The sequence below is a fragment of the Lethenteron reissneri genome, chromosome 45, assembly GCF_015708825.2.
Source record: "Lethenteron reissneri isolate LAM-NWPU_2019-01 chromosome 45, ASM1570882v1, whole genome shotgun sequence".
In the NCBI taxonomy this organism is placed as follows: domain Eukaryota; kingdom Metazoa; phylum Chordata; class Hyperoartia; order Petromyzontiformes; family Petromyzontidae; genus Lethenteron; species Lethenteron reissneri.
In genome coordinates this window covers 8,270,516-8,293,797 of record NC_083823.1, presented here as the reverse complement: position 1 = coordinate 8,293,797, position 23,282 = coordinate 8,270,516, and the positions used below count along the sequence as shown (strand labels likewise).

Genomic DNA, 23,282 nt, shown 5'->3' with positions numbered 1-23,282 from the left:
TTGGTGCCCGCTGACTGAACTTGCCCGGAAAGTCTCTCAGCATCATTGTCTTCGTGCGCGTGTAATCTCCGCTCGTGTTCGCCCTCCGTGTATCGCGATGCACACGGGATTTGTGCTTTTAATTGATTTTTGGCGAAAAGCTGGAGGCGATGAACGTGGCTCGTGATTCATAACAAACCGCCTCTACACGTGGCCGCAGCGCGCTACACGGGGAGGCTGCCTTTGTGGGTTGCGCGGTTTAATATTAATGTGAATGGTTTCTGAATGGGCAAGTAAAAAAAATGCTTTGCACAGATGAATGTGTGTGTTTTTTGAAAGCAGTAAAAACCGACCGAAGCGATGCTGCCAGTGTTCTAACCGGGCATGTGTCTGTGTGTTTGTCTTTGCAGGGTTCCTAAGCACAGGTGATCAGGCAGCTAAAGGAAATTACGGTCTCCTGGATCAAATCCAGGCCCTGCGTTGGATCAGTGAGAATATAGGCATCTTCGGGGGTGACCCGCTCAGAATCACTGTGTTTGGGTCGGGCGCTGGTGCGTCTTGTGTCAACCTACTGACACTATCGCACCACTCTGAAGGTAACCGTTGGAGCAATTCAACCAAAGGTATTCAGCAGGCTGATAATTTTGACAATTTTGGTGTCTGCATGCTCACTGCTCCCCCTCTCTCTCTCACCTGTCGTGGCGTGGTGGATGCTCGCGGAGGGGGCGGCTGTTCTCTGCCTTTGCTCTCTCTCTCTGTCTCTTCCCTCCTTTCATATCCCCCCGACCCCCCTTCTGCCCTCTCTCCCTCGCCCCTGGGAATTCGCGGGCCAGGGTACGCTTTGTCACATTAATAATAATAATATAGGGGAAGTATCTCACGATGCCGTAGAAAGCTCAAGTAATTTCAAGGAAACTGAAAATGCGCGCGGCTACAGGCGATGAATGGAGTCAAATAGAATCAAGCGGTTCACATGAAACGAAAATACAATCTCAATTAAACGCACGAGGATGTAGGTGGGCAACGCAGGTCTGGGGTCAATTAAGGACAAATCATCACCCCCAGAGTCCCATGGGAAGAGTACGCCAAGAGAGCCCTTGGCCTTGAACCTAGTTCAAGTTAAGATTAGATTTTTATTGTTTGACTTTCAGCCACTATAAAAAAATCACATTGTGGTTTGGGCCCCACTGTGAAAAAAAAACACCGGTCTGTGGCTGGATTGACAGAAAGGGGCATCGGGAAAGTTGCCATTCAAATGAGATTTTTTGTTTTGTTTTGCATTTGGCATTTTCATCTTCAATGACGCGAAATTGCATTTCGGAAAAGGCAGCCTCAAATTTAATTATAGCTTATACCCCTGTCACTTGACAGCACGGAACATTTGTCACGTTGAAACATTCATTGCAATTCGATACGTGAATGTTGATTAAACATTTTGCAAATTAGGCATTTTCCAATTAACATTTCCCATGAATGTGCCCGTCGCTACGCGATGATGTTGGCGCAGCGTCTCCCTGCCGCACGGACGCCACGATGGTCATCGATCACGTGACGGGCGTCACACCGCGCGCAGTCCCCGTGGCGCTCCAACCCTTGAACGCTCCCGCCGGCCTGAGCCCCGAACGACGATCGATTACTAACTTCCACACGGCATTATTAATGCAAACCGCGGCCCAAAACGCTGAACTTCCACAAAGCCTGGAGGCTTAGGCCCACACAGAGTCGCATCAGCATTAAACTTCCGACAAGATTAGAATCGGGTCAGAATAAATGAAAATAAAATCCCCAAGCTAAACTCAGCACAGATGAGAAACTCCACTGACAGCGTCCCGATGGTGGCAGTGCTGCAAAACGACGGCGCCCAGACGGCGCTGACGAGAGACGTCGAGCCCGAGAGCAAAAATAACACCAAAGCGCGTCGAGTCATCGATCGAATAACAACCTCGGTGGACGCGAAACGCCACCAATCGTCAATGTCAAAACAAGCATCACATGCTGAACTGATAATTGCGCCAAATCCTCGCCAGTGGGCGTTGAGGACGTGGCCAGGCGGGTGCCACGAGATGGTAATGTACTTGTAGGAAACAGAGGGAGAGACACGCAATCACGAGCACGTACACGGTAGAAAATAAACACCGAGCCCGCAGTAAAATAAGGGCGTTCCGTCGTATCTCTTCCCCGTGGATATCGTTGGGCAGGAGTCGCCGCAGTGCTTAGATGACGAGCCACCCTGTGACCTTTGGCTCTGCGTGGAAGCAGGAGTGGAGCAGGCGCGGGGAGCAGCGCACGACATGCTGGGTAGGGCAGAAAATTATGGGAGAGCAGAGCATGCTGGGTAGAGCATAGTATACGATGTCAGGCAGCGTCTCCTGATCTTCCCATCCAACCTCACTTCATCCCCATCACCCCTTCTTCCTCTCCTCTTTCTTACTCCTTCGTCTATGTCCTCCTCTGCCTTCTCCTCCTCTGCCTCCTCCTCTGCCACTTTGCCCATAAAGCGCTCTCCTTTCTCTGCTCATGAACCAGTTACTTTGGATGGGAATTTCAATCTGGGCGATCACGAGACATTTTTCAGAAAATCTCCGAGGGAACGCAATTCAGACCCGATTGGCGGTTGCACAATTTCGCAACAACAAAAACAACAATCCGGAATGTCTTAAACACTGCAATGCTTCACACGTGCGTACGCTGCGCAGAAAAGAGATGTATTGCGCACATACGCGCATACAATACGCGTTAATCGAATTCCCATTTTGGCGTCGGTCGCATATAGATGCGTGTACGTATGTGCGCATCACGCAGAGCGTATCCATTGTCTGGTTCAGTCGTCCTCTCCCGTCCTCTGAGACTGCGCATGAAGCACCAAAGTGTCCATGAAATGCTTGTGCATGCATGATCCAAAATTGTCAAAGCACTGACCGGCGCCCCCCCCCCCCATCACCCCTCCCCCGGGGGGTGCTTTCTCCCCAGAGGCCCTGCCGTGTGTCCGTGCAGTGGTCTTAATTGGCAGCCCCTCTGGTTGCTCTCCGACACGTCTCTGAGTGCACCCTTTGCATGCTCACCGTCCCCTCCTTCCAAGCATGCATTGTTTGTTGTTGTTGTTGTTTTTGCTGTTGTTTGCTTTTGTTGAGAATACTCTGTCCATGCTGTTTCCCACCCCCAAGGCAACTAGGAGCTCGGGGCTCGGGTTTGCTGAGTCGACCGTCCGTTCGTTAGCGCCCGAGCGAGCCTTTCGCTCGTTAGCTCAGAACGGACATGTTGGGATGCCTTCGCGCGATCGCCGGACTCTCCCGTTGCACCCTGGCGTACAGTACAACCAACCCCGCCAAAGGCGACGGTCGTCCCGTGCAGACAAAATGCACGGCGCCCGTGACGTTTTGGCCACGATTGGAATTTTTGCTCTTTTCTCTTTTCTCTTACGGCATCACAATTCCCAATGTGCGCGCAGAACCACCGCGACGCCCTTAACTCGCAGGTGTGCCGCTGTCTACGCCACGCGTGCCCTGCCCCCCCCCGCCGGCCGCGTACCCAGGGACCCAGTCTGCTGAGCGCAGCACCACTGACGGGAAGCAGCTGGCAGCCTGCATTTGTTTGCCTTTGGATAATGAAACTGCCAAGTGAGCTCCGAGCGCGACGCTGCCCGCCCGGCGAATACAACGCCCGGTTTAGAAGCTCGCACGCAAAGCAGCCAGCCCCCCCCCCCCACCCTTCAGATTGCGAGTGCAGAAATTCCTGGCATCTCGACGCGCCAGCCAATCTCCTCTCCCCGAGCGTCTCTCTACGATCCCGAGTACAGCTCACGAATCGCATTTCCCCGTGCGCGTCCAATCGCCGGCTCTCCATTGTGTTCAACATCGCTGCAATCTGGAAGGGGCTGACGCTTGATGGTTCGTGGACGTCGCGGCTCGCCTGCAAATGTTCCCGACGAAACGACGATGCGCGCCTTCCTTGCCACCGCCTCGTCGCAACAAAGATCTCGAGAAGCGCTTTGTTGGTTCTCGTTGGCGCGTCGAAGCCAGTGCCTGTAAACGCGGCCGCAGTGGTCGATGGCAGCGACCGAGGCGGCGGCTGTGGCGGCGGCGGCGGCGGCGTCGGCCGGCCCGTGGCTTCACGGGGCGTCTCGTCGCGCGAAGGCGGCCCAGCGTTGAGTGACGATGGGGATAATCAGCCGAGTGGGCGCTCTGTCTGTAACGAGCTGACAGGCGGCTTCGCGTTCGGTGGGAGGAGGCAGGTGGCCTCCCGTGTACGGCCACCTGCCCGCGGGCAACGCGTTGACGAGGCGGCCTGGAGCAAGCGACCGGTGCCGCGTTACCACAATTACCGTGAAGCCGGCCCAGGCCGTGTGGGGCAGCCCAGCAAGGTGTGGCCCCGGACCCGACGCGTCGAGAGCCGTGGGGCTCCACGGTCCCCGTTACCGCCCCCGCGCTCCTCGTCCCAGTCGTTCCGGTGCCAGGCTGTAGTTTGTATCTTTTGACCGAAGCAAGGGACGCAATTTACGGTAAATATTCTCCCATTCCCATTGACCCCACGGTGCCGCGACTGGGCCCGAGCGTGTCCCGGGTAAGATAATGCGGCTCTGGCCACTAACCGCGGTGCGCAGCCCTCGCAGAGCGAACCGCACGTGCTCCGGCTTGTCCCGTCCTGGCGTGGCAAGGCTCCCGTGGGACGCCGCTGGGTCAATCCCACCCGGGTCACGCCGAGCCAGCACGCTTCCAGTGTCCGTGGGAACGTGGCATGGGGGCGTCGTCAGTCTGTGTACGGCAGAGGAAAAGAGGACATGCTGTCATAATGACCGACAACATTGGGTCTATAATGAGCATCTGCTTCTACAGATTGGGAATTCATATCCCGCCGCTGAAACAACTGACAGCAAGACCATCAATCGTGTTGCAAATTAAAATCCGCACCACCGTCTCGAGAGAAAGAGAGAGTGTGTGTGTGCGTGCGTGTGAATTAGGCATGGATAAAGCATTTAAAATTAGATATCAAAATTAGACACAATCACTCCTATTAGAGAAGAGAAAAACAAGCCCTGTTAATACACCAATGGTGTTTCTGTGGCAATTAGCGTGTAATGGCAGGATTTAAAATAACCATTGCGTTAAAATTCTCCTTCAAAGTTTCTCTCTCAAAGCCCCGGTGCCTCTTGTGCATGCGCGCGCGTGCGTCCGTGCGCATGCGCAGCCACGCACACGCGCGTGTGTGTTGGGCAATCAATGAAGTGATCAATCGTTCCGTCTCTTAGTCGGAGGTTTGACCGCCATGGATTCCCATCTCGTCCTTGCTCCGTTCTCCTGGGGAATTCCTGTGTTTTGAGAAGGCCCCATTCCTTGATGTCATCAATCCATTCCCGTCGTTATCACCGCTCGTTCTCTCTGTCGATCTGTGCTGTAAGAAGCATTCCGCAGACTCGCAGGCTGAACATCACGTGACCAAAATACGAACATTGTCTTCTCACCAGCGCTTACATCGTCGCAGCCAATATTATGATTCGTGATAGATTTTTTTTCGTGTGTAAAGGCCACGTAACGACCGGCGCCAAATCTGTATCATTAGGGGCCCTCCACCGAATCGCTAAACTTGGTTACGAGGATTGAGCTGAAGCGGTAACACTTGGCGCGTTGTTAAAGTTCGTACACACGCGACGGTGACGTTGTGATTTGTTTGGCTGCATTGAGTGGCCGAGGATTGCTTTGACAAGACTCGATTCTTGCAGCTCGCTACTCTACGGGACGAGTAGGAAAAGAAACAAACCATTACCAAGCTGCAGCGTGGACAGAATTCTTTGGCACCTGCATTGACGGGTACGGCAAGATCCGGCCGTGTCCGTTCAGTGCTAGTTGAGCCGCATTGCCTATCGGCTACCGAACGAATACATTATAAGGTCGCACTCATTACACACAGAGTGCTCGCCACAAATGAACCACAATGAAGGAGCGTAAACCATCACGCAAACTCCCGGTCGACCTCGCCGCGGCCTTTTGTGATAAGCATCGAACAAAGACGGCCACCGCATCTCGCACTTTCAGATGCGCTTCTGTGGCCGTCTGGAACGCTCTTCCTTTCGATATTAAGAAGCCACTGGGAGCTATGCACTTTCATAGCTAAATTGAAAACTAATTTCTTTAGAATTACTTTTTGTCTAAAGTTTGTAATCCAACTGTGCTGACCTCCGATTAGCTCGGTCGGCTTTACGCACGGTGCGAAAAGAAGTTCACCATACATACAGAATGACGCAGATTTGCTCAGATCGCAATTTTCCGACCGAAAGACCCAAGAATCACTCACGATTAATTTTATTCGGATTTCTCTTTTCTGTCCCCGAACTCACGCCCAGCCGAGAACCCCCCGGCATGTATCTTCCTCTCGCTCGAGTTGGCTGGGCATCGCTATAAATGCGTGCGCATATTCTGGGTGGGGGGGGGGCTTTAAAGTCACCTTTCCCGTCCCGCCGCCGATTGCCCACTGCACCATCTGTGACCCCATCCCGTCTCGCGCCTTCAGCTCACTCGTCCTCTCTTCTAATGTCCCACACTTTCAGGGATGTCCGTTGCATGGTGGCGAGATGTTAACTATCTCGCCTGGTATACAGGAGGTTCATGGGTTCGATCCCAACCCTGACGCCTGCTGTATATTTGGAGTTTGCATGTTCTCCCCGTGGTCGCGTGGAATTCTCTCAACACGCGTTCAGAATACTTGTAACTTTCCACACGATACGCCACTTCGTCGGGCTATCATTTGTGGCCAAGTCACTTCTGAAAAAGAGCTACATAGCTCAGTGGAGCCTTACCTGGTAAAATAAAAAAACATATATACCGTAGTTTAGTAATATCTCGGCCTCGATGTGCGCTGCGTTGTACCGCTAGTCGAGTAGATAACCTTGCGTTCAATAAACCCTCGGAGCCAGGATGAACGTCCAACTCCAATCGTCATTTATTGATTGTAACAAGGTAAAACTGGTGAGAAAACACAGATACAGCATCTGTTATAATCCGGAAACACCAACACAATGAACACCACAGCATCAGAACATTGTCTTAGATAACAATAGATCCTGGACGGACCAGGCCCCTACATTACCACTGAACAACTCGACAAAGCACAAGCCGGTGCGTTGCATACAGGCACATCGTGTATTCATCCCACTGCACCCCAAATGTACAGCATTATACATAACACTAAACTGTGGATGAGATACTTCGTCATCTTTACTCTCAGGAATCGCAACATAGGCACAAGTCTGACTCGACCTACTAAATCACAAGTAACATCCACAATAAGGAAAGTCGCAGGCTTCGTTACTAACTAGGCCTCGTATTTACGACAACAACTTAACGGCACCATAAAGGCATTTACATCACTATAACGGTCATTCCAACATTACAACAGCATTGCCAATATTATAGGAATATAAACAACTTACAGACAATGCTTCTTAAGCTCCCACAATGGACAAGTGCGGCTGTGGTCTCACTGAGATGTAATGCGTGCCGCCATCTTGACTTATCTGTGTAATGGCCGACGCCCGCGTGGTACAGTGGAAATCTAAAATCGTAACTTCCTGGTCACGTGACCAAAATTAGCATAAAAAACAGGAACTTCCTGTGAACGTACGCTCCACATCTGCCGTGAGGCAAGACAAGTAATAAGTCTTAGTTAATCATCCCCATTTCCGAAAGTGGTGATATCCATTTCTTCAAACGTCTACTCTTGGCATTTGCATTTATCGCTTAGCACCAATCTGAATTCCAGTCCGAATTCCCCCTGAACTCGATGTTTGACAATATCAGCCTATCCTTTGGGTCTTTCGGTAAAGTCACGTAGATAGGTTCAAAGAAAATTACAAAAAACTACGACGTTTCGATCGCAACACAAGCGTTCGTCATCACGGAGAGGATAACGAGCGCTTGTGTCGCGATCGAAACGTCGTAGTTAATTTGTTATTTTCTTTGAACCTATCTATGTGACTTTACCGAAAGACCCAAAGAATATGAAATCATGCAGTCACGAAAGCTTTAAGTCAAGATTTAACATCGGTCTAGGCCTGCGGATTATCTTTGCCCTCCGTGTCAGAGTTCAAGTGACCTCTGCATCGCGCCGGTCTGTGCTTACTTCGCTCGGTTGAATTGTCCGGCGATGGAGGCGTCTGCGAAGACCCTGGGGGTCTTGTCCAGCTGATGTGTGCAGATGACTGCAGTTCGTGTACAGCAGACACGACGGTGCAGATGATGAATTTGATAACGAAAAGCAACAAGCCAGCTCCTCTACCACCTGCCATCAAAGCTGGACATTTGGAAATTTAGAGGTGGGAGGAGTACCGGGCAAGAGGCAATGCTGATATCCAAGTTGGGCATTACATTGATAGACATTAAAGCGAACTCATGGATCAGAGAACAAACACAAATTAGAGACATTGACTGGTATCGCATGGGCAAATCACTAGGAGGGTCGATGGCCAGTGGACGATACTGGTCGTGGAATGATGGCCGAAGAAGAGAAACACTTCCAAGAGGACGAGCACATTGGACACGAAGCTACGAACGTGGCAGATGTGCAGGCGTGAGATGGACCGTGGCACCGCATGGCCGCAAAGGCTTTGAACCCAATAATGGATAGAGGATAGCTAAACATGGTATAATCGTTGGCCACCACGTTGGGATTCTCCGAGCGAAGCGGTACATTAATTGCTCGAGGTGCTAACACTATTTTCATGCCGTTACAAGCAGATTTCATAATTTGCCTCCCGTTGTATCTCGTTACCGAGGGCACACAGCGCTCGGAGTGATGCGGATAGCTGCTGCTGTGCGTCGCACTTGGCCGCTTCTGCGTGCCCACGCCCCTCTTTGGCAGACTGTGTCCACGAGCGCGTCTCTCTTTATCTCTCAGTCGCAAAGATCGCATGGCGCGCTCTCGTTTTATTCCCGTGTCGGCGCCCGCCCGCGGCTCGCGTGTGGCCGCGTCCGAGTCCCGGCGCCACCAGAACACGGCCAGGGCGACAAAGTTCCGCTGAAATAATCAACGCGCGATCGCCGGCGCCGATAATAATCGTGTCACTGCGCTGATGTCCGCGAACCGCCTTTCCCTGTAAGGCAATCAAAACTTCCAGCTGATCCTCGCGGCTCCGCGACATCGAGCCGTTCCGTGCAGAAAATAAAATTGGACGAGCGGCTATAAACCGGCGCATTCTTCCGAGCGAGGGCTCAATAAGATAAACAGGCTTCCTGCCGAGGCACGGCGGATCAATGCGCCGGATCACAACAGTCGATGCTCGCCGCGTGGAAGGCTTCTCCTCATCGACGTTGTTTATATTTCTCCCTTCCCGGTCGTCACCGCGCCTTCGTCCCGGCGCGCGCTCGGGGGGGGGGGCGGCCTCGCGGCGTTGGATGACGCCCCCCCCCCCCCCCCCCAAGCACACGGAGTCCTCCTCGGATGCGGAGTTGGGGCTGAGGGCGGGGGTGAGAGGGCTCTCGAGACACAACGATAAGCATCTTGGTGACCTGGCGGGGGGGGGGGGGGTCACCACATTGACAACAACAACAACAACAAAAACACAAGCAAACAAAAATGGAACGCGGCAATGAAGCGAGTAGACATCGTGAGAGAATGATTGGCACCGCGGGGCCGGGCAGCTGTGCTTGCCGCTTAAAGGGCACGACGCGTTTCCGTGGAAATCACAGCATCACGTGGCGCGCGTTGTGACAGAAGTCGACGCGTTTGACATGCGGGAGGGTAGGCAGGTCAGGTGGCTTACCAGGCAATGAACACACCCTCGTGAACACGCAGGATGACACAAACCTCCACACATTGCGCAGTGGCACCGCGGCCTGAAAAAAGGCGACGTTTCAGCCAACGGGCGTTCTTCACAAGGACATGGATGTAGAATGGTTATATCTGTGATGCGGGGCGAGTTGTGAATGGAAAATACGACGACGTATTTCTTGACGGGCGTGTGCTGAATGAAGCAGGCGCGATGTCCGTTATGGGCTCAGTCGTGGGGATGGTTGTGGGTGAGTGAGCGAGTGAATAGAAGGGACACAGAGAGTTGACAATTATCATCGTGCAGTCCGTGCCGGTAAGACTGTCATCATCTGAACACGAACACGAGTGTGACTCGGCTCTAGGGCAGTCCTCAGAGGGACTAACCTTAACTCCGCGACCAGGTCAGCGACCGCTGATACATTTTTTTTAAGTGATTTTCACCACTCATTATTCAGGATGCGAGGAGCGGTGGCGCATTAGTTAACGCGCTGGTGTGGTGTGCAAAGACCAGCACTGGGGAGACAAAGGTGGACAGGTTGATTCTGGCCACACGCCCCCCCCTCCTCCGTGTGCCATCCCGGCCCTCGTAAAGGTGCTCGCTAATAGCACTTGCCCCATGAGTCGGTTAAGTGAAACGGAGGGCGGGGGGGGTCTGTCTCTTGGAGTGCCCATCGGCTCGTCCGTTTAAGGAAAAACTGCGTTCATTTGGGGCATCACAGTCGCATAGCAGTTTGTTGTCTATGACAGCGGCTCACTGCAGGCTCGTGGGTCGGCTTACCTGTGTACGGCCCAAGAGAAGCTGCAAAAACAAACGCACACAATATGAGGCCATGCGCTATATCGTCGTTGGTGTTGTTATTGCCCTGAGTCCACGTGCACGCGCGCGCAGCGTGGGGCGAGGGATTGAGGTCACTCGCGCTCGTCCTCTAAGATTTGCTCTTCACAGAGCTCTAACCGTGCCATTACAAAGATCAAATAATGACCCCTTTCGCCCATTCTGGTCCAAATAGCACGGCCCTCGTCCTCCTCGATAGGCGCCCGCGAAAAGGGGACGCTTGTTTGCACACGCGCGTGTGTGTGTGTGTGTGCGAGGTGTGTGTGGGGGGGCGTGTGTGAGGTTTGTGGGAGATGTGTGTGTGTGTGGGAGGTGTGTGTGTGGGAGGTGTGTGTGTGTGGTAGAGGTATGTGTGTGGTGGAGGTGTGTGTGGGAGGTGTGTGTGGGAGGTGTGTGTGTGCGAGGTGTGTGTGTGTGGTGGAAGTGTGTGTGGGGGGCGTGTGTGTGTGAGGTTTGTGGGAGATGTGTGTGTGGTATGTGCGTGGGAGGTGTGTGTGGTGTGTGTGTGGTGTGTGTGTGTGGCGTGTTTGTGTGAGGTTTGTGGGAGATGTGTGTATGTGGTGGAGGTGTGTGTGTGGGGAGTGTGTGTGTGGGAGGTGTGTGTGTGTGGTGTGTGTGTGGTGTGTGTGTGTGGCGTGTGTGTGTGTGAGGTTTGTGGGAGATGTGTGTGTGTGGTGGAGGTGTGCGTGTGGGAGGTGTGTGTGTGGGAGGTGTGTGTGTGTGGGAGGAGTGTGTGGGGAGCGGTAGTGTAGCGGTTAGCGCGCTGCGCTATGAAACTGGCGACACGGGTTAGATTCCCGCTCACGGCCAACACCAGTGACGATTATCTGAACCGGTCCCGGGCCTCCCCTAGGTCGACTCAGCCTCAAATGAGTACCTGGTGCAGTGTGTAAACATTGCCACTAGGGAGACAAAGGCGGTCGGGCGTGGTGCTGGCCACCCACCCCCTCGTGTACCGTTCCGACCTTCATAGGTGCTCGCTAACAGCACTTGCCCCTACAGTCTGTTAAGGCTATATGGGGGATCTTTGTGTGGGAGGTGTGTGTGGGAGGCGTGTGTGTGTGTGAGGGGTGTGTCGGGGGGGGGGGGAGTGGTGGCGTAGCGGTTAGCGCCCTGCGCTACGAACCCGGCTACCCGGGTTCGATTTTCGCTCAAGGCCAACACCAGTGGCGATTATCTGAGGTAGCCTTGTGCCTCCCCTACGTCGACTTAGACTTAAATGAGTTCCTGGTGCAATCGGTAAACATCAAATTTGGGGGGACAAAGGCGGCCAGGCGTGGTGCTGGCCACCCTCCCCTCGTGTGACATTCTGGTCTCATAGGTGCTCGCTAATAGCACTTGCCCCAACGGTCCGACAAGGCTATACGGGGGCTCTGTAGCAGTGCGCACACAGGCACCACGAATGCCAAAACGGTTTAATTCTCACGGGAGCAAACGGCCACGGCACAGCAGCGCGTGGAATTATTTGCCCACTACCAGGGTCACTCGTTAAGTTTTTGTAAACATGAGGCTCGGCAAAGCCCCTCGCCCGGTTTGCAAGTCAACAGAACAGCTCAAAAACGGCCACACAATGTGTATAAACACTCGCCAATGCCGCAATATAAATGTAAATCCCTCGAGTTTCACTCAACAACTGCACGTGTTACTCGTGCGCCGCTTTAATGCAAAACTCATTTGACGATTTTGCCGATGCTCGCGTCTGTGAAACACCTGGCAGACACTGCCCGTGCCGCTCGTTCGCCTCGTTCGACGCCGTCCGTTTGTTGGTGGCTTGAGGATGGCTCTCGGCCAGGGCTTTGCGTGTCCGTGTCGAGTCGCCTGGCACTGGGTCACCAGGAATCTCGTTCCCGCTCCTCGCATCGGATATCGCGAGCCAAGCCAAAGCTGGGACGGGCTCAACGAACGACGCGTCGGTTCGTTGCGCGGAGATAACTCCGCAAGGTCAAGACCGCGCGTCGAACGGCAAGAATTGGCGCCGATGTCGGTGGCTTTGGTGGCCCGAAGCCCTTGCAAGCGGTTCGTCACTGCGCGGCCCCAGCCCAACTGCGCTCCCAACGCGACGTCGGAGGAAGATGGAGCGAAGCGTTGGGCGCGCTCTGGCCAGGCCGCCTTGACAAGTGGGCAAAGTGGCTTCGAAACGCGAAGAGGCGTTGCGCGTCGCCCGTATATCGAGCGAGGCTGCTTCTGATTGGCCGCATTAGTCCCCTTTGTGTCGCATCGAGTGGCCCAGGTGTGCGCCGCCGCAATTTCCCGCGCACGTGGGCGTCATTGATTAGCCCATTACGGATCCCATTAGCGCGGCCCAATCAGACGGCGCGGAGAAGACTCGGCTCCTTCGATCAACATCTTGTTCTGCCCCCGCTTGGTCAATGCTCAAATTTGCATCGCCGCTCTGCCCGGGGTGCTCAGCTGGGCTCGGCTGCGGTGATCGGCGCCTGCAGCTGCGTCCCATCGCGAGCCGGGCATCGGCGTGGGACATCTGGAGTCTCCGAGTCGCTCTGGACTCGCTCCGCCGTGCCCCTCGTGAGCAGCCGAAGGCACCGCGGTAAAGCACGTGACCTCGCTTCCCCTGTGTCCGCCCCCCCACCACCCACCTCCACGAACACGCACTGACCAGCGTGGTGAAGTATGGTCAAACGACCCCCCCTTCCTGAGCCGCACGGCGTGAGGAGGGCCTGGCTCAGCAGAAGGGGGGGGGCTGACGAGGGTCTGAGTACGCGGCCTCGCGCCTTGCGACGATCGCCACCGTCCAGGCGTCGCATCGTGGCGCGAGAGCAGCGGCCCCCTTGCCCCCCCCCCCCCGGCGCTGCGCTTCGCTCCGTCGCTCCGCCACACGGCGCTCAAGAGCAAGGAGTGTAATGGGGCCTCCCCTTCATAAACTTCTCCCCCCACCACCACCACCTCCTCCCACCTCTTCGTAGCCCGGCGCCTGGCTCCCATTAGCCCGCCGGTCGTGGTGCAGTTGCACCGCCTGCGCGCTCGATAGCGACGCCACTGGTGGACGTGGCCACTGCCATTCAGCCTCCGCCTCCTCAATACCTGGCTTGCTTCGTGAGACACGATGGACTGTCATTCAGCCTCCGCCTCCTCAATACCTGGCTTGCTTTGTTAGACACGATGGATGTCGGATTCCCGTGATTGCGCGTTTGCACGCTCCGAACCTGTTGGCGTTCGACTTTTTGTTGTTGTTCATTGTTCTGTAGGATTTTACATTTTAATAACGTTCACGATTTCTAATTCATTTCCTAACTAAACCCGGGTGTCTGTGCTTGCGCGATAACATTCCTGGCCAAGCCCAAAATCACACAACTTGGTGTCGAGCAGTGCGGTGGAAATCCTGGCCACATGCTAATGGTGTCATTTGTTTTGTTAATTTAACAGCCCGTGCCTGATTTAAAGTGGTAATGTTGTGCAATTCGTTAATTGTTAATTAGGGGCTTTATTTACCGTTGGACTAGAATGCATTTGTGGGGCGGCTTGCGCTGGCGCCGTGAAAGCCGTTTGCGATTGCGCCGAGCAGCGGCAGGAGGAGAGTGACGACGCAGCGAGAGGCCGACGGAGCGAGCGAGCGAGCGGCGGCCAATCCCTCCAACGTGAACAACGAAAGCAGCCAAGGCAGAGCAGCCGTGACATCGCAGGGGGCATGAAGAGGGGTCAGACACAAGGGGGTCAGGGCAGGGGGTCAGCCACTGTGGGTGTCGTGTAGGTTAGAGTTGGGTTTTGGAAAACAAGCAGACATTTTCGCTGTGGCTAAGAGACACCCACGACATTATTGGGATGCAAATTACGGAGGTGTGATTCTGCATTTGTTGACGTGTCTCCCTTGAGCCAGGTGACACAGTTCCCGGGTTTCGCGGATGGCGGGGCCTTGAAGGACACGGCTCGGGGCTGAGCCAGTAGAAGCCGGGAGCTGCGTGGAGTTAATATCGTTGCAGCAGTCGCCCCGTTTAGCTAAACGAATGTTGAATGGAGTTTGTGAGCACCACATCTGACACTCGGAACCATTCCCTAGGAGGGCAGCCCCCAACTTCAACAGTGCGGCCGTGCCCCCTGGATCAGAGGGGATCTGACACAAATAATAAGACCAGAGGATCAAGCACAGGGGATCAAAGGGATCAGGGACAGGGATGAGACAGGGGATCAAAGGGATCAGACACAGGGACGAGACACGGGGATCCGAGCTTCGTACTCGGGTTAGCGAAGCCGTGACTGGCGCAGAGAGGGAGGGAGGGCACGGGTGTAGGGTGGGGGGAGGGATTAATTAATGGGCAGATAGATGGACCGATGGACACAGATCGATGGATGGATGGAATGAGTAAAGGATGGATGAATGAATAATTCATGGACTGACAGATAGACGTGGGTCAATAAATTAATAATACAGGTGGCAGTTAATAAACATCGCGGCGGGGAGGGCTCTGCCCTCCGTGCGTGCCTCCGTGCCTCGCCTGCACAGATCCCGGGGGGCACGTTGCCGTGACTGATTGGTCGAAATGGTAACGGCCTTTGAGATGTCAGTGTCCATTTTTCTAACTAACTTGTAATGTAATAAATTAACATTAAGCCGAGCCCTAATTTAAGAGCCGTAATTTTGATTTATTACGATTAGTATAAGGGAAATTAATTTATCAGGGCCTCCTCTGAAGGTTAACGAGGAGATTTTTATTCAATTTTTGTGGAAAACATCGCGCTCGTAGCGAAAAGCGGTGGCGGCGGCTCGGGTGGAGATGTTTATGGAGGAGGCTGCCGAGCTTGGCGCTTGCTACTGCCGCTTCCGCACGTGCCCTCTGCAGTGCGCTTGTTTTCACTCCAATCAACAGGAGATTGGCGGCCGTGCGTGCCTCGCGTTCGGAGCCGCGCCGCTCCGAGGCCGCTCCGAGTCCGCGCCATCCACTCAGCTCCGGGAGTTTTGATTAATGGCGGGGCACAAATGCATGTCGTCTAATTTCAATACTCAGATTTAATTTCGAATCAAATTTTTCCGTGATACGGTGCCGAGTTGCATCTAATTTAACGTGCCAGACACGTGGCGCTCCCTTGCGTGTGCGTGGGGTGTGCCGCGTGAGGAATGACATCTTTTAGAAATACCAACGCTTCCAGAATCCGTGCGCCCATAGAATCCAGGCTCTCACTTTCATAAAAACAAGACGACAAAAAAAATCAGCGAACTCGGGATGAGGTCGACGGAAGGTCACGGAGGATGTGCAGCGAGAGGGCCTCTTCTCGGCAACGTCATAGTCCGGGGCCGCAGTTGCGTCACCGGTGACAACGCGCACGTGGCTCGTCGAGGGGGCCCTGACCACGCACGTTAAAAAAAAAACTCTCAGACCACCGACCAAAAGGGGCTTGGTGGAGGAAGCTGTCAGGAGTGCAGCCTCCAGGCAGAGTCGGAATAATATTTTTGTAGGCCCTGGGGCTACAGGTATTGTTGAGGCCCCCAGTAATATTTTCAAAAGGAAAAGAAAGTTAAAGAAAAATGCAATTTATTTATACAAGGCTAACAACAAATAATATTCAGCATTCACAAGTTAAATTACTTTTCACTTAATCCCTGGAGGCCCTCCAGCTGGCGGAGGCCCCTGGGCTTGCAGCCCCTGAAGCCCCGTGCTTTAATCTGGCCCTGAGTCCAGGCCGTGGCTTCTGGCGTTGTCACTCTCCCGAGGCGGTCCCTTCCCTCGGGAGCAGTAGGGACGAGCCGAGTCGCTTAGATTTAACGTTTTGAAAATATGTGCTGGAGAACCTTATCAAAAAATTCTCGTTTAAATTTGAGGGGGCTTTAACACCATATTTAAATATCACGGACGAAAGTGATGAGACGTGGCCATGAATCAGCCAGGGGCCGATGGCGTTCGCCTGCCCTCTCTCACGCAAGCGTGGACCACACCGCCGCCGCCGTTATTTAGAACTCGTGATTCATATCCCGGAAACACAATTTGACATTCGGAGCGGCTCGGCTAACGATGCCCCCGCGAAGGCCCTCTCCGCCGCGGGCCCGCGCGGCTGATTGCCGCAGAGCGGAGGGGGGAGTGATTTTTCAGCATTAATCGGACGCGGCGAGCGCCGTAATTGAAGCCACCTCGCCGTGGCGGCAACGCCGGCTCCGTGCGTCACCGCCTAGCCACGGGACCGCGCGTACCGTGCAGTTCCCTTGCGGGTGTCGATCGGCAAATAATATCACCGCGTCTGCTGTTTAACAACCACCCTTAGGCCGGCTTCTGCAAAGAAATATATTAACTTGGAAATGCATTATTCCACGACGTGTGTCACGAAACAGAATTCAAAATGAGAAATTGCAGTGGATAAAGGTGTATTTAAGAAATCCATATCGTGGGCTATATGTGTCCTGCGTCAGTTGCGAAAAATGCATCATCCCAGGAAGGGAACATGCAACTCGATTGCACCGTCACAGATGCGTAGCAGGGCCGCGTGTCACATCTACCCTTGCGCGCGCCACCGCGGCTGCGAGCAAATGAAATTCGCATTGTTTCGTCGGAGAGGTCACGGGGGGGGGGGGGGGGGGTCGGCACATCGTGCGCCGCCGACGAGGCTGCCCGCAGCCTGGAGGGCGGCACCAACCCGGTGCAGGGGTCACGGGGGCAGAAGAGTCGCGCCGTGCCGCCGCATGTCCAGCGAGAGCCATGCACGGGGGTCACGTGGGATTAAAACGGAACCCCGTCGACGCATCTAGCTCAGCAACATCCGGCTCCATACTCGAGTTCGTTCTGTGTCGCCAGATGATCGCTCGCAGAGACCAGGATAGAGTTTCATTTGCTAGAGTGTCCGACATGGGTCACCGAAACGAACAAAGTTACAACACCAAGTACAGTAATGAAGCAAATAGAAATCAGATCAAGAACAACCGCGTTACAGGGGAAAAAAATCGAAAATACTGCGCAAGCATAACAAAATATTCAATAAATCTAATTTCCCGTCGTGAAAGTCGACAAGATAAATGACATTCTAAACTGCTCATAGTACAATTAGGTTAAATAAACATTAAAATGGAATTAGGGTGATGATTACACTAGGATATAAACAGACAAGGATATTTGTCAAACATACGTATTGATCGCCCAACGAGACCCCTTCCTCTCGATGCACCGGCGCGCCCACCAAACCATCCTGCCCCAAATGCACTGCGGGCCCTTTGGTGGAGCGCAAACAGCTCCCTGGGCACGCCATCATTCAACGTCGCGCCGTCTCGCGCGCACAGCCGCCGCCGTTTTCACTGCAGAGAGACGCGCGCTCCGTGTCGCCGTGCCGTGTCGGATGGCTCCGAAGCGCGCGGGTTTTGTAGCGTCAAGCGAGGAGGGCCTGACCCAGCCGCCACGACGAGACCCAGCCGATCCATCCCGCGCAGCACCGCGAGACGCGCGATCCCCCCGCCGCATTTGCGCACCTCTTTGTAGAGGGAGGATTACCACACGTTAAACCGTTTTGGGTGGATTACAAGCACTTTTTTTGGGATAAAGCTCAGGATTAGGCACTTTAAACACGAGTACAACTCTATAACCAGGGTGGGTACGCAGATTGTCGGCGAGTACGCAGACGGTGCGGCACTTTGTCGGTCTGCGCTCCCAGCAGCCCCGTGCCCGTGGCTACCGGGGTGGGTGCTATGGGCCCGCGACCGCTCGCCAGCCGTGCCGGTCACGTGCTTTACCGAGCGAGCGTCTGGAACGCCGAGTGGGGAGAGTGTAATCGCGTTTTAAAAGACATCGCCCGCCTCGTGCCGTGCACTGAAACATTTATCAAAATGAAGAATTGAGGAAAAAAATCTTTAATTTTTAATTAGTGTATTACAAACAATGATGGTAATTACTGTTTTTATTAGTAAGTTACGAAAAAGAAAACTGCCGAGTTAAAAGGATAATTTCAATAAATAATTGCCATGCCTGTATTAAGTGGCAGCCAATTATGTTTGCAAAGGGCTTGATAATGTTCATTAATTTGGTGCCCAAATTTCTCCAGCAGCTTCTCTATTAACTTCACAACAATATTGATAAAGCTCTAAGGCCGCGTGGTATTGTTTCATGCACAATAACCAAATGAATCATTCATTGCAACGTTGTACTGTGAACTTTTTTGCAAAATTCCTGCAGAGGATCAACCAGCAATCTGCTGTGGTGCTTGATGGCTCCATTTGAACAGACTGGCTGGAAACCAGCCATGGACTGCAAGCGAAACGCCGTTATTTTCTGAAACGGTTGTTCTGTACTGTCGTGTAAACGCAAGGGAGGGCAGGTGGGTGAACGCATAGAGGTGCCATGGAGCGGCTGTTGTGCGTAAGCAGGTGGCCCAGGTAGGCAGAGTAGCTGCTGGTCTTTGACGGCTGCCGGGTGGTCCCACAGTGGTTACACTCCTGCCCCACAGCAAGAAGGACCTGGGTTCGATTCCTGACTTGGGGTTTGTATGTTCTCTCCCAGTTCTGCGTGGGTTTATTCATGGGTTCCCCAGTTGTTTTCCCATAGCTTAAAACAACATAATTGGTGTTGACCACACATCCCACTGCAAGACTCAGTGTAGTTTCCTGGGTACATAGGGTAAACGTTATGACATGTTGGTCATCACGAGACAGGAAGAACCTGTGGAAGGTCTTCCCCACCTATCTTCTTGCGACGACTCCCATACCGCGTGTCAATTTTGCCTCACGTAGGCGAGCTCCGACCGAAATTTCCACACTCGACTCTGACCAAAACACTCCCACGCCCCACTCTGACCGTCACTCCCACGCCCCACTCTGACCGTCACTCCCACGCCCCACTCTGACCGACACTCTCACGCCCCACTCTGACCGACACTCCCACGCCCCACTCCGACCGTCACTCCCACGCCCCACTCTGACCGTCACTCCCACGCCCCACTCTGACCGACACTCCCACGCCCCACCCTGATCGTCACTCCCACGCCCCACTCCGACCGTCACTCCCACGCCCCACTCTGACCGTCACTCCCACGCCCCACTCTCACCGTCACTCCCACGCCCCACTCTGACCGAAACTCCTACGCCCCACTCTGACCGTCACTCCCACGCCCCACTCTGACCGACACTCCCACGCCCCACTCTGACCGACACTCCCACGCCCCACTCTGACCGACACTCCCACGCCCCACTCTGACCGTCACTCCCACGCCCCACTCTGACCATCACTCCCACGCCCCACTCTGACCGTCACTCCCACGCCCCACCCTGACCGTCACTCCCACGCCCCACTCTGACCGTCACTCCCACGCCCCACTCTGACCGTCACTCCCATGCCCCACTCCGACCGAAACTCCCACGCCCCACTCTGACCGTCACTCCCACGCCCCACTCTGACCGTCAATCCCACGCCCCACTCTGACTGACACTCCCATGCCCCACTCTGACTGACACTCCCATGCCCCACTCTGACCGTCACTCCCACGCCCCACTCTGACCGTCACTCCCACGCCCCACTCTGACCGTCACTCCCACGCCCCACTCTGACCGTCACTCCCACGCCCCACTCTGACCGACACTCCCACGCCCCACTCTGACCAACACTCCCACGCCCCACTCTGACCGACACTCCCACGCCCCACTCTGACCAACACTCCCACGCCCCACCTTGATCGTAACTCCCACCCCCCACTCTGACCAACACTCCCACGCCCCACTCCGACCGTCACTCCCACCCCCCACTCTGACCAACACTCCCACGCCCCACCCTGATCGTCACTCCCATTTCCCACTCCGACCGTCACTCCCACGCCCCACTCTGACCGAAACTCCCACGCCCCACTCTGACCGTCACTCCCATGCCCCACTCTGACTGACACTCCCATGCCCCACTCTGACCGAAACTCCCACGCCCCACTCTGACCATCACTCCCATGCCCCACTCCGACCGACACTCCCACGCCCCACTCCGACCGTCACTCCCATGCCCCACTCCGACCGTCACTCCCACGCCCCACTCTGACCATCACTCCCATCCCCCACTCTGACCGTCACTCCCACGCCCCACTCCCACACCCCACTCCGACCGACACTCCCACACCCCACTCCCACGCCCCACTCTGACCGTCACTCCCACGCCCCACTCCGACCGTCACTCCCACGCCCCACTCCGACCGTCACTCCCACGCCCCACTCTGACTGACACTCCCACGCCTCACTCCGACCGACACTCCCACGCCCCACTCTGACTGACACTCCCACGCCCCACTCTGACTGACACTCCCACGCCCCACTCCGACCGACACTCCCACGCCCCACTCTGACCGTCACTCCCACGCCCCACTCTGACCATCACTCCCACGCCCCACTCTGACCATCACTCCCACGCCCCACTCTGACTGACACTCCCACGGTTTGCGTCGTTGGGCCCTATGCCCTCAGGCCACCGTGGGCAGGAATAGATTTTGTTGAGTGATTCTGTAGCCATTGTCCCAGCACCGATGCAAATGTCGAGTTGGTGATGTTAACGGTTTTTGTGATTTGCCCTTTGACCGATGTCACTGGGGGTATCGATCCGCTTACATTACAGGCTTGAGACGAGGTGCCTGAGCAGTGGCAGGAGTAAGACAGCCGCGTGTCATGCCTCCTCGTGCCAAGGCCGCTCTTGCTACCATTGCAATTTCCCGTCTTAAATTCTGTATCACTTTGTGAACTTTAGCAATGGAACACCGCACAAAACAACCCGTGGGTCTGTAAGACTTAACATTGTAGCAACGTCTATATCCCAATTGTGAAATAAATAAATCTAAATGTACCTTACGTGCTTTAACGAGCATTGCGATTTGAAAATGTGAATATAAATTGTAATTGTCCTTCCTTGTGTGGCCTGCTGTGTCACGCGGCCTGCGCATGCGCCCGTTTGTCTGCGAGACCCGGGGGTCGGTTGCGTAAACAACTCGAGAACTTCATCCCCGCCACAGCTGCTGAATTGGCATCGAGTCGGGGGGGGGGGAGGCGGAGACGTTCACTCGAGGTGTTGCACGCAACCGACCGCCGGCCTCCCGGTTCTCGCCCGGTTCTCGCGACCAGTCTGCTGCCGCGACTGCATAAGCGTGCGGTTCCACCCATACCCCGCTCGCCTCTCTGCATCCGCAGGACTCTTCCAGCGAGCGGTGACCCAGAGCGGCACGGCGCTCTCGTCCTGGGCCTTCAACTACCAACCCATCAAGTACACGCGCATGCTGGCCGAGAAGGTCACGTGCAACCGGCTGGACACGCACGACCTGGTGGAGTGCCTCCGCTCGCGCTCCTTCCACGAGCTGGTGGCGCAGGAGATCACGCCCGTGCGCTACCACGTGGCTTTCGGGCCCGTCATTGATGGCGACGTCATCCCCGACGACCCGCAGATCCTCATGGAGCAGGGCGAGTTCCTCAACTATGACGTGATGCTCGGCATCAACCAGGGCGAGGGCTTCAAGTTCGTGGAGGACATCGTGGACGGCGAGGACGGCGTCGCGGCCAATGACTTCGACTACGTGGTCTCCAACTTCGTGGACAACCTCTACGGCTATCCAGAGGGCAAGGACGAGCTGCGCGCCACCATCAAGTTCATGTACACCGACTGGGCGGACCGCGACAACGCGGAGACGCGCCGCAAGACGCTGGTGGCCCTCTTCACCGACCACCAGTGGGTCGCGCCCGCCGTCGCCACGGCCGACCTGCACGCGCAGTACGGCTCGCCCACCTACTTCTACGCCTTCTACCACCACTGCCAGAGCGAGATGAAGCCCGCGTGGGCGGACGCGGCGCACGGCGACGAGATCCCATACGTGTTCGGCGTGCCCATGGTGGGCCCCACGGAGCTTTTCCCGTGCAACTTCTCCAAGAACGACGTGATGCTGAGCGCCGTCGTCATGACCTACTGGACCAACTTCGCAAAGACTGGGTGAGGAAGCCCCTCCCCCTTCGCCCCCCCCCCCCCTCCCGTGTTGAGTGAAGGTCGCCCGCCTCCCGTTCGATGTCATGAAATAGGCACCCACCTCTCATCATTTAATTCATAATCATGCTCGTTCATTCTAATTAAGTACACTTGGTATTTACGCCGTTCTTATAGCACAAATGCTACCGCGAACGTGCTGTGCTTTTCAGACGCGGTCTGCAGTGTTATTCGTATCACGAGACAATTCCGCCGAGTCTCGCTCGTAGTGAACTGGTTACAGGATGCGCTGCACGCGCCTGGGATCGCCCCTCAATTTAAAAAACGAAGTTCCCTCGTCCCGGAGCCTCGTGCGATGCAGTCCGCTCGTCACGTTGACAACATATTACCCCTTGTCAAATCCGCACTAGACCTCGTGACGAAATCGCCGCTTTGGCTCCGTGTCCTCGTGCGGCGTAGCTGGGTGGCACGGGCCATGCCCTGGGGTTTCCGTCCCATTACCCACAAGCCAGGGCCCACGCTCGGCCACTGCCCAGCCCTCCTGCTGCCACTACTGGGGCCCTCGTCCCGCCGCCCGTGCTGGGTAGGCAAGGGGGCTCAGGGAGGGGGGGGGGGAGTTCAACTACCCACCCGCTACCCCTCTCCGAGAACGAAGCGTCTGGCAGCCAGAACACCAAAGCAGAGAAGCTGTTTTGTTACATTATGGAAATGTAATCCGTGGTGTTTTTTCTAAAGGTGACAGGGCAGAGCTAATTTAAAGAGGGGACTCTGGGGATAGTGTGACACATTCCATGTACCATTTGCCAACTCATTGCAATATTATTATTATTACTTTTGTTGTTTATCCAGAAAAA

At 55.0% G+C, this 23,282-nt stretch overlaps 1 protein-coding gene across 4 annotated transcripts in view; it reads left to right on the top strand.

Annotated features, from left to right (window-relative positions):
- The window catches only part of LOC133353782 (neuroligin-4, X-linked-like), a 198,707-nt gene that overhangs the window by 162,284 nt on the left and 13,141 nt on the right, over positions 1-23,282 (top strand). For 2 of the 4 annotated variants that reach the window (XM_061570181.1, XM_061570179.1), the window contains 2 exons: positions 390-575; positions 21,648-22,437. In XM_061570181.1, the coding sequence (XP_061426165.1) occupies positions 390-575; positions 21,648-22,437 (976 nt within the window). Of the gene's footprint in view, positions 1-389; positions 603-21,647; positions 22,438-23,282 lie in introns of all 4 variants that reach the window. The other 2 variants (XM_061570180.1, XM_061570178.1) reach the window with 1 other exon arrangement.